Source organism: Pelmatolapia mariae, linkage group LG20, assembly GCF_036321145.2.
Source record: "Pelmatolapia mariae isolate MD_Pm_ZW linkage group LG20, Pm_UMD_F_2, whole genome shotgun sequence".
Taxonomy (NCBI): domain Eukaryota; kingdom Metazoa; phylum Chordata; class Actinopteri; order Cichliformes; family Cichlidae; genus Pelmatolapia; species Pelmatolapia mariae.
In genome coordinates this window covers 37176417-37192065 of record NC_086244.1, presented here as the reverse complement: position 1 = coordinate 37192065, position 15649 = coordinate 37176417, and the positions used below count along the sequence as shown (strand labels likewise).

Sequence of the window (15649 nt, the reverse complement as noted above, 5' to 3'; positions counted from 1 at the left end):
ACATACATTTGCTAGTGATTTGCACCATGTGGCTACTTAGCCTTAGACTGTAAAGATGGTTTTCTTTCTTTCTTTTCTTTTTTTTTTTTTTACAGTGGCTATATACACAGATATATTCTGTTTGCTTCAGCCTAACCCATTGCCTTAAAAAAACATTTACTAACAATTTTAACTTGTTTAAATTAATAGAAAAATATCTTCTAGCGCCAAGCTAGCTCGCGGCTCGGTTTACAGGCTTTTATGCTAGGCTAAGCTAACTAACCACTGCCAAATTCTTCATTTAGCAAAGGCAGTCTTTACCCTATTTTTTTTTTTATTTAAGGAGAAAGCACAATAAATAAATGCTTTGTTTATGTATTCCAGTACCCTACATTTATCTTATTGAGCAGGCTATCTGTCATGTTTCAAATTTTGAGAAACATTATATTCTGCATGATATTCATGAAATATTTGATGAACAGAAAGTTTTGTAAGTTGTACACTTGAAAGAAAGCAGCAGTGGTAAGGAAAAAAAAAGCAATCAGGAGTTTCTGTGTATGAGGAAGAGAAAGAGCAAAGGAATAGCATAAATGAATGTTAATCACCCACACAACACCTAAAACCTTCAGTAGGTGATTATTACCACTCCGAGGCTGTGCCGATGAGAAAATAACTGTTTCCGCAGATAAATGGAGGGAAAAAAATTAACAAGCCACCAAGAGGGATATCACAGAAATTAATTCAACAGGTAATGTCTTCAAACGCCAATAGGGAATTGATAATTTGTTGTGTAAAAAAAAAAAAACACATTCCTCCCCAAACTCTACAGAGTGGGGAAAAAAGTCATTAAAAGTAAAACTGAATAAATAAATAGATAAATAAATAAATTAAAACCTCAAACACCTAAGAAGTTGGAGGAGAGGGAGATGAAAGGAAGCAGGGAGGAGGGGGGAGGATAAATTTTAGCTGTGCTTGTTAACAAAACAGCAACAAGGATTGTTATGAATTTAAAGATGGTGTGGGGCCCCGCGAGGCCGAGAGAATCAGAGAGAACACAGCGAGCCAAAAAAGGGAGAGGAAATGAGAGACAGAGAGAGACCTTATTCAACAGAGAGTGTGAGAGTCCATGCAAACAAGACAGCTGAACGTACCAGAAATGTTTTTTTGATTTTCTTTTACTTCTGTTTTGTCATCTGCTTATCACCATCATAATTATCTCAGTCGCTGCAACACTGTCAAAACCTGCCGGCAGGTTTGTTTGCCGTCACACCAGTTAAACAGATGAAGTGGAAAAACAGAGATGGGTGAGGGGGGGGGAGAAAAGCAGGAGAACATGTAACAAGCTCTTCCCGCCTCCTACTCTCTGTCAGACAGACGGCAGCCGGACTTCAAAGCGAGCCTCTTCCGTATCCATCTGCCCGCCTCGGCCCTAGGCTCGGCCTAATCTGATTAGCTACGGCTCGGCTTAAAAGTAGCGCGATGCTAATTAATCTGAACCAAATGAATGATTTAATTAACATTAACATCTCCACTTTACACCGGGGCAAATCTGGGCCGGCGCCGAGCGGCTCTGCCTCAGACGAATGACACGGCTCTGATTCAGGAAGAAGAAGACGGGGATGGAACTGGGAGGGATTATTAGAGGATGGAGAGAAGAAGAAGGAAAAAAAAGGAGGAGAACGCCTTTATGAAGACTGTATGAATGAGGACACATTTAGAAAGCATGCTTTTAAGAAGCGCGCTGATGTTTGTGTTGTGTTTGAACAAACCGCTACCTTTGGATGCCTGCCTGCACGGATTCTCGCCAGGCACCACCACCTCGAAGTCACAACAACAGGAACATTTGTGTCGAGTTCACACTGACACATACACCGCGTCGAAGATCCTTGGATTTCACACTCTCGGAGAAAAACGCCACTCCGTGTTATGCAAAGCACTCGCTGTGGCACACAGTCCCTGGGGCCCGATTCACAAGAGTTACCTGGATAATGTTTGCCATATCCTCAAAGCTGAATAATTGGATGTCAGAAACCCTATTATGAGTTTTATTCCAGGTTAAACCTGTAGAAACTTGTTAAAAAAAAAGAGAAAAAAAGTGTGCTATGTTCATAATTTGCAAAAATGACCCCCTTCCCCCTCCAAATTCTTCACAGCTCACACCTGTGAAGTGTTTATTTTCAAAGAATCAATGGTGAGCTGTGAGGAAATGTGGGAATTAAAGCTAATAATGGATTCTTTAACAAAAGCAGAGATTCTAACCCTTAAATAGTAAAAGCAATGTTACATTTCAGTCCTTTCTATAATTGTATATATTTCCCACAACTCTAGTTTATTTCAGACTTGTGTATTTCTTCCTCTTGCTGTGGCGTTGTGGATCATGCTTTTTGCACTATAGACCTCAGTTGAAAACTGTAAACCAGGGCTAAAAAAAAGCAGAAGCTCCCTGCAGCACTCTAAGAAGTTATATTACATTATATTAATCATCTTTAAAAGTTTGTCCTTTGACTGACAGAAAACAGAATGTAGCCTTCGAGAAATGGACTTTTTGCTAACTGCATTAGGGATCTCCATCCGGCTACTTGCCCGCTGGCCTTGTTACCCTCTGAATTTAACCGCACACGCTGGTTTATGTGAAGCTGGACTTCTTCATTGTCATCCACTGCTGAATGATGCAGTGAAAGGAAACACACAAGCAGATTTGATTTAAGCCACCAGAAACACTGTGTACCAAAGAACCTGCAAGTATTTTAATCTCTCCACAGTTTATTACCGAGGCCTTTCAAATCCAAACAGCAACAGCTGCCTAGAAAAAAAATGGAATAAAACAATATTTCTAAGAGAGGATCTGTCATACTAATTTCCAGCATCGTCTTTTTACTGTGGGTGGCTGAGGCTGGCTCAGGAGGAAGAGTAGGGCATCTAATCAGGAGGTTAGTGGTTTGTTCCCTGGCAGCTCCAGTCTGCATGCCAAAGTATCCTTGGGGAAAAAAAGTGCTTGTGTGAATGAGAGACGCTGTGTAAAGCTGTTAAGCAGAGTTGAAAAATAATAACCAGTCCATTTACTCTTAGACTCAACTAGAGTTGCTTTGCATGAGGCACAGTTCTAATTATCTTTGTGTTACAGTGAGCTTTACCAGAGCCCCTCAACTCATGCCTCTCCCTGTAAGGCCAACCAGCTTTAAATCCACGTGAGCATCTACCAGTGTAATCATATGCTGTACTAACACATCTGAAACAATTAGAACATGGTGAAGTTCATTGTTTTGTAATTTAATTCAAAAAGTAAAAAAAAAAAAAACACTTTAAAAACTTATTAATAAATTCTGTAGTCTACTTTATAACTAATCAAAATTCAGGCATGTGACAATCAGAAATCCTGTAGCTTCAATTATCACAGTATATGTTATACGAATAATTCCTAAGATCAATCAATATGGGGCAGGGATAGCTCAGTAGGTAGCGTAGTCGCCCCATGATCGGAAAGTCGAGGGTTTGAATCCACTAAACGGCTACCCTGAGGTACCCCTGACCAAGGTACTGTCCCTACACACTGCCCCCCGGGCGCCTGATTGGCGGCTGCCCACTGCTTCACTGAGTGAATGGGTTAAATGCAGAGAGAGCATTTTCCCCACTGGGATCAATAAAGTATACATTATCATTACATTATTATTAAAAAAGGCCTTACAACGATGTCCATCTCCTGAAAAGTATATTTCTGTACTTGGTTGGAGCCTCAGTGCACTCCTACCTTCTTCTAAGTTCTTGAATAGACTTTATTGGAAAGTCGTCTCGAAGGCTGCAGCCCTCCCTGTTGCTTGGATACCTTTTCACATCACACTTTTCACTTCCAGTAAACTTCATATTAATATACAAATATTCATATTAATATACAAATGCACTAGTATATGACAGAAATAACAAAAAGCATACCGGATCCATTTTAGCATCTATGCAATTATATAATTGTGACTTAAAAACATTTACAATACATTTAGAGTCAAATGTCAGGCAGCACACGCAATCAAATATTTCACCTATAACTAGGGATGGGTATCGTTTAGGTTTTATCCGATACCGGTGCCAAATCGGTACTTTTGAAACGGTGCCGGTGCTTAAACGGTGCTCGAACCGGTGCTTAAAGAATGGAGAACACAAACTTCGTCCAAAAACCTCTCATGTTTTTATTTTTAGCAGTCTCTTTTTTTCTGCAAAATGATAAGAACCGTAACAACATATAAACATCATCTGTGCAAAGATTTATGTTTTTAAAGTGAAACAGTGAAAAATTACAGCGCTGTCAATACATGAATATCCAGACGTTGTACAAAAATGTCCAATTCTGGCACACAATTGGACACCATGCCAGTTGATTTTTTTAGGTATTTAAGAGCAGACATTAATTAATTTTATTAACATGCCTAAAAATGCTTTTTTAAAAAATACGTTTTTGAAGAATTAACCATACATTTACATGGTAATGGGCCTTTTCTGCCATGGAGTGCTTAATTGGCCTCTGGCCCTTTAAACTCTGAGAGGCTGTAACTTTGGTTTCTTTTGGTCAATTTGTATGATTGACACCTCTTTTTAATTGTTTGAGCCAATAGAGTCACAGTAACGATGCCATGTTCACGTTAATTCAACCAATCAGACGTTCCAAGGCCAAAACCCACGTGGGCCCAAATTTACTGCATGTGACGTCTGTCCAGTCACGTGTCTATAGGTGGGTCTAAAATGAAGGTTGTTGACGGAAAACGACTCTGATGCGGCTAGGTAGGCGTGGTAACTGCTGATAATCACATGGCTACCGGCTACCGGCGAAAATAACGGAGGAAATCTGGACGGTAAGCCAATTTCTGTCTTAGCGCATTTGCGCCGCTGTGTGTTTTTGTGGTCTTCTTTTGCGGCTCATTCAGTGAATTTTGGTCAGAGTATGGTGAAACTTGGTGTTTGGAATTGGTGATAGCTCTGGAAGATAACCAGCTTTTCTTTAGCGGGTTACATGAAGTCTTGGAGAATTTCTGGTTCGCCTTGTTTGTTTAGCAGACTTGTGCGCATTTACATAACTGCTCGTTTAATCATGGCTTGTTTTCGTTGAGTTTGGTGGTTGTAGAAATGGTTTATATGACATTTTAGATGAGATTCAGAGGTTTCTGTGGATACCACACATGTCTGGACTTATATTTCTCACCCCGTGTTATAACCGATTAAACGTGATCTCCTCCTTTTTGCTCGCAGTACCGGGGGCGTGGGGCTTAAAGCACTTGTTGCAGGCTGCTGAGTTTGCATCTTTTGCTGTGAAGTACAGCCAGACTTTTGACCGCTTCGCCTTGGGCATTTTTAATCTGTAGCTCTGCTCTAAAAGAACGTACGTACCTGGGCCCGCCTACTATACTTGTAAAGGTAAAATGATTGGCTAGAATCCAAAGTGTATGACATCTCAAGAAAAAAAAAGCACCGAAATAAAGCACCGAAATGTGCGCTGCTTTTCGGTCTGGTTATTACCGTTTATGTCAGAACCGGTGCCATAATGGCACCGGATACCGGTACCCATCCCTACCTATAACCTTCCCAAAATCATGCAACTCCAGCGGTGAATACCCAAAGGTAACAGGTAACACAAACACAAAACTTTGATAGTTTGACAAATCTTAAATACACATATTTGTTTGGCCATGCCAACAAACATGCTAACACTGCGGCCTTGCACAAACACAGAACCATCAGAGTTTTGTGTTACCTGTTACCTATTCAATGCTGGATTTACTATCAGCCATTAGGATACATATATTACTGTAAATTCCTAAAAAAACCTCATGTCCAATGCTTAAAAATGTCAAAAACTTGTGTAAAACTAAAAGTCATTGAGCAAATAATCTGAATTTATACCCAAAATTTGAGCTGGCACAGCGAAGTAAAAAAGAAATTAATCAAGCATAATGTTCAACAACTAAAACTAATTTTTCCATTCAGGAATGGAAGTAAAAAACTGTAATTTGGCATCGCAATTAAAAAATAATAATAATGTGCTTTACTATTTTACAATTTTTTTCCCCGCTTTGTTGTAAAACGGTGAAATTTGAAAATCCATGGATAACAACAGTAATTATATTTTAGCATTCAAAATGCAATTTCAGTTAAAGAGTGTGCTCATACTGGTGGATTAACCACGACACAAACATAACAAATTATTTTGGTGATTACCAGTACGGTTAATTTAGGTCAGATTTGGCATAAATATACATCAGGTAATACTATATCCTCCAAACTCCTACTGTGTTTGAGACCCCATCTTAGTTTTATTGCTGTAGTGACTGTTAGTGGTAGCAAATGTCATTATTACATTGTTTCTTCAGAATATGGATGTCTCAACAATGCTTATTATTTGATGGAGTAGCTCACTGCTCAAAGCGCAGCACCTGCAGATTCTCTGATAAATGTGGGTCTGTATTGCTTGCTTGACACTCTTCACAGTTAAAAAGTCATTAAATCTACAGTTAAAAATTACAGCAATGACTCCATCAAGCTGATTGCATAAAAATGCGATCATTTAGTTCATCGCGACAGCTACAACATTGCGCTGCACGTGCCAAACGCAGCAGGTTTAATCCCCGAGGAAGATGTCTCGGCACAGGCGGAAAACAAAAAAACACGGCACTGGCAGGAGAATTAGGTCGTAACCAATACACAGCTAATTTCCGAGCCGTCTGAAAGTGAATGGCACGTCTAACATCTGTCAAAAGGAGGTCAGATACAGCACAAAGGCTGCCAGATTAAAATGTGCAAGGGTGTCAGTTTTTAAGAGCGAAAACAAAACGCGAGACAGAAAGCAACAGAGAGTAGGAAGGGTTCGTTCATCTGAGGCTGCACGTGCATCCACAGCCAAAGACTGTATGACACACTTGAGAGCAAGACTTTTATTATCTTGTGTAATGGGACGTCTAAAATCATTAGCCTCTACCACCCAATATATTACACTTGATAAAGAATTTAGAATTGGTAATTGTTTTCCACTTCATGCACAAATAGCGATTAAAAATAATAAATCCCATCCCTCCATGTCGCTTTCTGTTTTTCTTTATCAATCCCTTTACTCACATCTACCCCCCCCCCCCCACACACACACACACACACACACCCACCCCCACACCCTCCCCCGCCATTACGTAGCGTATTTATCAACCTGTCATCCACCCATCGCTCTTCCTCTTCATCCTTTCTTCTGCCTATTGCGTTCTCCATTTGTTTATCTTCCTCTCTAACATCCATCCCTATTAATTTCTGCGTTGGGATGTTTGTTTGTTATCATCGCTATCCATCAATCACTCCCTCTGCCCCTCTTTTTTTCTTTTAAATCCCTAACTCGTGAACAGTGTTTTGCCAAACCACTGGTACACTTTCACCTTTCTCCCTGACGGTCTGTCAAAAATGAAATTGCAGATTTCTTACGGAGGAGGACAGCTGCGCACGCTTGTTGTTGCTTCGCAGAAAATCATTACAAGCAAATAAACAAGCAGGGCCGATTCGCCTTCTTTTTTTTTCTTGGAGTAACAATGCTTACATGCTTCCCCGAGGGGAGATGACAATAAAGAAGGAGGCGTCAGAGAAGCACAAAGAAGAGAAAGCTCTCTACCTTGAATGTTGAACGGGTTGTCGATGACAAAGTTTCCATTCCACACCACAGACAGGTCAACCGGCAGGTCGCTGAGGTCACTGCCCTCGTAGTCGTACTGCAGGGAAGAGAAAAACAAGACCAGGAACGCGTGAGAAATTGTTCTTCTATAATGGATTGAATGCAAATTGCGAATTGTGTGGGATATAGTGTCATCTGCATAGTGATTCAGCCAGACTTGCTCGTTGCAGGCAGGGAAAGAGCGAAAGAACGCACGCGAGCGGAATTCCATATCCGCCAAAACAGACATATTTCATGGATGCACGTAGAGAAAAACAAAAAACAGATGGGTTACAGTTGAATGGGCATGGAAGAATGCAGGCGGACGAGGGGAGGGAGATAGGCGATGCGGAAAAGGAGAGGTGGTCAAAGACGGCAAGGGAGCCAGAAATCAAAGAGTGCTATGTGTGTGAGAGGACCTTATTCATTTACACATGAGCTAAGTGGTGGGATGAGGGTAAGCGAAAGATAAGATACGGAGCGGTGTAAAGTGAAATTGGCATTTCCAATTTGCTCACTGACACACTGGATTTGGTAGATGGAACTCAGGCATGCTGTATGGGCAATGGGGCCTGAGACATGCACACACACACACACACACACACACACACACACACACACACACACACACACACACACACACACACACACAAACTTGTGATACAAACTGAACTTTTCTCCGCTACTGTGGAGTTGATCTGCTGTTGTTGTTCACATCTGCTGGACAAAGTTAATAAACTCCTTTTTCTTAACACCCCCCCAAATTGGAATTGCGATTGCTGCCGGGATTACTTTTAGCATCTGTTTTATTCCAATTCAGGACCTCATACTTGTTGTAGGGAGGAGGTTGAAGGAAATAATAATGTGATACTTGAGTGTTTTAAAATAAGAATAAAAATGCTGTTTTGTCGCGAAGAGCAGGTTTTTTTTGCTAGTGTCATTTTTAAACCTTCTCAATCCCCAAAATTCTCTCCATCAAGGAAGCACTTGTCCGGGCTTCGCTCTTGATCTACTTTTAGTGTCCTTCTTCTCCATCTCTGGCCACAGGATTCCTTTTCTTCTGCTCACTTATAGACAGTTACTCCAGTTGTTCCGCTGCCTATGACTTCATCTACTTGGGGAAAGCTGCCAGAAGTCACCAGCAAAACCAATTATCCTTTTTCCAGATTTGGTTGTACAACCCACTATTCACATTTGTATCCTGAGGCTGACAGAACTGCAGAGTGAAAGCAATTAAAAGCTTATGGGGAACCAAACTAAATGCGAATGCGCCCTTGTTCTATAGCCACGACACTACATTGTACAATCAATGATACAAACTTCCCTAGTGTCCATTTAAGGCAGGCTAAAGACTGTAGGCATGAATTTTGGGGTTATATGACTGCTTTACATTTACCTCTCAAAGACAATCTTTTATAAAGAGTAAAATCAATAACATACAAACATACTAACCTTTATCAAAGCAAATCTGTTTATTTCAGAGTAGTCACAGCTTCAGTTATGCTTCTAATGAAAAAGATGAAATACATGGACAAGTTGAGGAAAAAGAAAAACACAAACACGGGGGGAAAAAAATCAAAGGGAACATTGTAAGCAGCCAGAGAAGAAAAAATGTGGGATTTCTGGATCTTTATTGAGACAATACGATGATGTGATGAACAATGAATCAATGAAACCACAGGATTCTGGGAGGTCAACAGCTCCAGAGAGAAGGGCTTCAACCAGAAGCACTTCTGCCACAAAGAAAAGGCTGACTGAACATATTCCCTTCCCACTAGTTCAATGTGACCCTGACGCACCATGCATGAGGTAGGCTGTTGACTTTATTAGTAACACTATTACATCCCACTGGTTGAAGGACTGTCTATGGAAACCCAATGAAACCACACGGCCCACTCGCACACACATCCCCATACACTACCTTTCTTCTCTCTGCAGCGTGGCCCCCATTAAACTTTAAGAGTTTCGACTTGTCCGCCTTCCCCAAAACACTGGGCAGGCTTGTTCCCTTGTCAGTCTCTGCCCACCCCGCTGCCCGCCACATCATGCTTTATTCATGCTGTCACATGGTTTAAAATGCTGACACAAACCACACTGTGACAACGTGCCACCCAGTCACACTGAGCATCACCCACTGTCTAACTCGCTTCCTGGGGGACGCTCCGGAGTCCCAGAAAAATGGTAAGCTGATTTAACGCTGAAAAAATAAGACAGGAGGGGAGATGGAAGCCAGGGGAGAAGAGGAAACACAAAGAGACAGAAGCAGCAGAGGAGGAAGCTAAAACCACTTTAGAAATAAAGTCATTAAACTACAGGTATGCCAAGGGCCTGAAAAGCTGAAGTTCAAAAAATTTAGTAAATCAAAATCCAATTATGCACATTTTGCCATTTTAAAAACTGCAATTTAGCATTACTCACACACCCACACTGTAAAGCTAATGTCAATCCTAATATGATGTTTACAATATGAGGTTACCATGCTCAAATAAATAATGATATTTACTCGTTAGACACTGAAGATAAGTAGAGCTAAATTTGATGGGACTGTCATCAGGTACACAGACACATGTGTTACAATGGAAAAGCAGTGGACCAGTTATATTTTGGCCTGCTGATTGGACTAGATCGTTAATCAGGGGAGTTGTTAGGATTCATTGTTAGAGGAATGTAAATCAAATCAAATCAATGCTACGCTGGTCACAGCTTTTCTCTGCGGTTACGTGGCGTAACCTGAGAAACTGCCACTGCGTCACGATACTACTGGGATCAAAGTTGGAACCAGTGATGTCAGTGGTTATGGGAGGGGCTACAACAGAAACTGATGCTTGTTCTATCCTTCATGATGTTCTTCCTGTAGAATACAAGCTGGGTGATGCATCAGCCCGTGTTAGCTATTTGCTGATATATCAGTAGCAACATTTATAATAGCCGATAAAATATATTTTTAAAAAGGACAGAAGAGATGTGAGAAACACCCTTCAACTTTGTTATGAATGTTGCATAGTTTATCCACCAGAGGGCACAATGCAACTTCCTTGATGGTAACATGCATTTCATTTTCGAACACCACAAATGCAACAAGCAGCTGAGCTGGGCAGAAAGTAAATGAGTAATCGTGAATACAAGAAGACTCATGAATAATTGTTCATATTAAATGTTAAAGGTAATAAATTTTTTTAAAAAATGCCTCCATCGAAATATCAAATACTTAAATCACCAAATATCAATATCAGTTGTAAAATACTACATCGCTTTGGCTCGTCTACAAAATTTATTGCCACATAATGTTTGATTGTCACTGTCTATATGTAGGATGCCATCAAAGAAGAACTGGCAACCAACCTGCACCACAGTGAAAACCAGTAAAAAGAATAACTTAATAAGAAATGGGTTTTATAACCTAATAAACATGTTTTTCCTCAGATAAATCAAAATGCTTGATTAACAAAAAAAAGAATGTCAGAAGTTAACCTGCCCTCCAAATGACTGTTTTTTACTAGTTGGCAAAACATCACATTACTTTTATCATAATTCTTACAAAAAAAATCAAAACCACATTCTTGGCTTCACGAGGAATGATTGTTGTCTTTTGTTCTCGTGATTATCAAGTTCTCCTGAATTCAATCATTCTTTTGTGTCTTTGCCATGCTGCTCTGAAGAACTTCTTCATTCTTCAGTCTAATTTAATCACCGAGTGCAGCGATACACAAACAAGTAGCCAGCATTTTTTTGCTGTTGTTGTTATTTTCTAAATGCCAAAGATAATGACTTCAGACTGAAAAGTTTTCTCTTACTTAATAGAAATGTACACAGTCAGATTATTTAAGTAACATGAGATAAGGTTTAAGCATGTAGCTGACTCTTCCATCTCAGAGTGGTGGTACTGCTGCTGCCAGAAACACTGGTGTACTGGTGGAACCCCATATGTGAAAGTTGCTCTTTCCCTACTGAGAGGCCCCTCTGCTGGCCTACTGTCCCGACTTTCCTCCCCTGAGTGCACAGAGCTGCTGGAGATGAGTAATCAGACTCATTACTAAAGCCTCTGGCCAGCTCCTTCATGTCACTGCATGTAATTAATCTACCTGAGACAACTCTCAGTGTAGGCCCCCCCTAGGGAGGAGAGCAGAGGAGAGGAGGAAAAAAGAGGATGTGGTAGATGAAAGTTAGGTGGATGGAGAGAAGCTAAAGAGCAGATAAGGGGAAAGTGAGAGGAGTGGTATTAGCAACGGAGAGCAGGGATTAACAAGGACACAAGGGCAGCAATGTAGAGGCAAAGAATAAAGAGAGGAAAGGCGATGAGAGTCAGTATGGGATGACAACGAGAGGAAAAGAAGAACAGGTGGGGGAGTAAGAGGGAGAGAACAGGGGCAAAAAGAAAAAAAAATAGTAGAGGACAGTGGTAGGAAGAGAAGTTTAACCATGGAGGAGATAAGGGACAAGAGAGGCATAGAGAGGAGGATGGGCGATGAGAGGGGACAAGGGAGGGAGGGGAGGTGACATGAGGAGAAAAAAGAAGAGGGAAGGGGAGGAGGTGTAAAAAGTACAAGGTGAGCACAAAGCCGTCCCTGGCCTCATTACAGTAACACACCAGCCTGGCTCAGGTTCATTCGTTATCTGCTTCTGCACTCATTTATTCTCTTGCTACATGAATCGTCTCCATGGATTGCATGTCTCTATGGATTGTATGAATAGATATGGGCTGTATGTGTGTGTGTGTGTGTGTGTGTGTGTGTGTGTGTGAGAGAGAGAGAGAGAGAGAGAGAGAGGGAGACCAAGGGAGCATGCGAGCGTCTGAGGAACCGAAAAGTGCTGATGTTAACGAAACAGAGCAGCTGGCTGGTGAGGGGGGCAGAGCTAGAAAAAGCAAGACATGCACACATTTATGTGTGTGTGTGTCTGTGTGTCTGTGTCCATGTGCAGGTCATACTCATGTAATTAGTCATGTTGAAGGATACCTGAGTATGTGTTAAAAATATACTACTAGTGCACACACACAGACACATACACACTCAGCAAGTCCTCCTTTACAGTTCTACCCAATTTAATACGGGATTATCAAATAATAATAAACTGCATATGTTTAATTTTGGCTTTTGCACTGAAGAAAATAGATGCCGTATCCCCTTTAATGGATGATACAACTAATTTCCCCAGTATTAAGATCACAGAGAATGTATGGTATACAGGCTACTGTAAACACTGTGTGCATGGAAGTGCAGTTAATTAGCGTCAGCAAACACGTTTTATCACAAATGTAATGCTGACCTGATTACATGCAGAACAAGAACAAAGTAAATGTAGGCTACTTAAGAGAGAGAGAATACACAGGAACAACAGTTATACCCAGCAACCTGACAAAGAGCGAAGCAGAAAACACAGACTAAATAAACACTAAAGGAAGATGGATAATAAGGCACAGGAGAACTCAGTCAAGACCATAATGAGGGTGGGGAAAGGAACTAAGCAGGTATGTAAAAGCAAAGAGAGCCACCTTCAAAATAAAACAGGAAGAAACTGAATGACAAAGTCACTTTAGACAAACCATTGAATGCAGATAGTGGGATCGCAGAAGGCACTGAGAAAAAGTAACCAAAACTGTAACTCAAAGGGAGAAAAAAGTTAAGGATTATAACAGAAACTATGGATAATATCTTAGACCGTGACAGTGAAGACTGCTCATCACTGCCTTTGTCCACTTTTAAGGCTCTGGCTGTCGGGCTACCCATGTCCATGTTGTGGTAATGTTCTTTCTGGCTCAAAATTACTTTAAATCATTCATGAGATATTTTTAAGATATGTTTGACAGATTAACGGCCAACAAGTCATTTACAAAAGGTTAAATATGGCCAACAGTTTTTTGGCAATTCCTGAAAATCACTTCATGGCACAACTATTGCTTTAACATCACGCTGGGTTCTTTGCTAGCTTTGTGTTAGCATGCTACCTGTGCAGATGCTTGCAAATAGCTGCTGTTGTGATAGCAGGATAACGTGGTCATTTCTGTCATTAAGCCAGTTTGCACTTTTTTTCATAGTTTACTTGTTTTTTCATGCAATAAAAAAACAACAGTAACATCTACATAGCCACTCCCAAAAAGTTTAAGACCCCTCTACCATTGTTGTCCTCCCTCCACATAAACTGAAATCAGCTTGTTGTAGCCCAAGTGTGCGGGAAGCAAAAGACACTTTTGATGTTCTTTGTTTCTTCCGACCCACTTGCCGTGTAGGTAACTGTCTTGCAAGTAACGACATAATTGTAACTAAAGTGTGATTACTGAACAAAACGTGTATATGTGTGTGTTCATATATATATATATATATATATATATATATATATATATATATATATATATATATATATATGTATGCCCTGTTTTCGTCTCTTGCCCACCGATGCCTTCTTGTTCCAGTAGCCCACTTGTCGTCAGGGTGCCCTCAACACCTGACGCGGACCTTGTTGATCCGGGCGACGTCCGAGCCGGCATGCCTTCATATTGCCTTCATATTTATCTGTCTCGCTCATGTCTGCGGTAGGCTCGCTTAGCATATGGGAGAAGGATGCAACCCATAACAGCAATGCTCAGTGGCTAGTGGATCTGAGGGCAGACCATAGCGACCTCCCTGAACAGGGTCCAGTAACCATCACAGTGGCAGACATCCAAGAAAGGGTCTCCAGTATGAAGAGTTGGACAGCACCAGGGCCTCACATTGTTCACGCCTACTGGCTGAAGAAGCTGACTGCACTCCATGAGCGTCTGGCAGCACAAATGAACGAGAGACACCCGGAATGGCTAACCGGAGGTCGGACGGTCCTGATCCCCAAGGACCCCAAGAAGGGACCGGTCCCCTCCAACTACCGACCAATAACCTGCCTCAGTACTACATGGAAGCTCCTGTCAGGCATCATATCGGCTAAGATGAACAGGCACATGGGTCAATACATGAGCGGGGCACAGAAAGGGATTGGCAAGAATACCAGAGGCGCAAAACACCAGCTACTGGTAGACAGAACAGTCAGCCGAGACTGCAAGACCAGACTGACCAACCTGTGCACTGCCTGGATTGATTACAAGAAGGCCTATGACTCAATGCCCCACAGCTGGATACTGGAATGCCTAGAATTGTACAAGATCAACAGGACCCTAAGAGCCTTCATCAGGAACTCAATGGGGATGTGGCGTACAACACTAGAGGCCAACTCCAAGCCCATAGCACAAGTCACCATCAAGTGCGGGATCTACCAAGGAGATGCTCTGTCCCCACTGCTGTTCTGCATAGGCCTGAACCCCCTCAGTGAGATCATTAACAAGACTGGCTACGGATACCGACTACAAAACGGAGCGGTTGTCAGCCACCTCCTGTACATGGATGACATCAAGCTGTATGCCAAGAGTGAACGAGACATCGATTCACTGATCCACACTACCAGGCTATACAGCAATGACATTGGAATGTCGTTCGGACTGGAGAAGTGTAGTCGGATGGTAACAAAGTGAGGGAAGGTAGTCAGAACTGAGGGAATTGAACTACCAGAAGGCAACATTGCAGACATAGAGGACAGTTACAAGTACCTGGGGATCCCGCAGGCGAATGGGAACCATGAAGAGGCCGCTAGGAAAGCTGCAACCACCAAGTACCTGCAGAGGGTCAGGCAAGTCCTGAGGAGTCAGCTGAACGGTAAGAACAAGATCCGGGCCATCAACACCTACGCCCTGCCCGTGATCAGGTACCCTGCTGGGGTAATAGGCTGGCCAAAGGAGGAGATAAAAGCCACTGACATAAAGACAAGAAAGCTCCTTACCATGCATGGAGGGTTTCACCCCAAGTCCAGCACCCTGAGGCTGTACGCTAAGCGGAAGGAAGGAGGCCGGGGACTGGTGAGTGTCAGCACCACAGTCCAGGATGAGACAAGAAACATCCACGAATACATCACAAAGATGGCCCCAACTGACAGCGTGCTCAGTGAATACCTCAGGCAGCAGAAACCCAAGAAAGAGGAGGA

General features: G+C 41.8%; 1 protein-coding gene across 3 annotated transcripts in view; it reads right to left on the bottom strand.

Annotated features, from left to right (window-relative positions):
- Positions 1-15649, bottom strand: part of LOC134617951 (plexin-A1-like) — a 307268-nt gene that overhangs the window by 87520 nt on the left and 204099 nt on the right. For all 3 annotated transcript variants that reach the window (XM_063463038.1, XM_063463040.1, XM_063463039.1), the window contains exon 11: positions 7610-7706. In XM_063463038.1, the coding sequence (XP_063319108.1) occupies positions 7610-7706 (97 nt within the window). The remainder of the gene's footprint in view (positions 1-7609; positions 7707-15649) is intronic.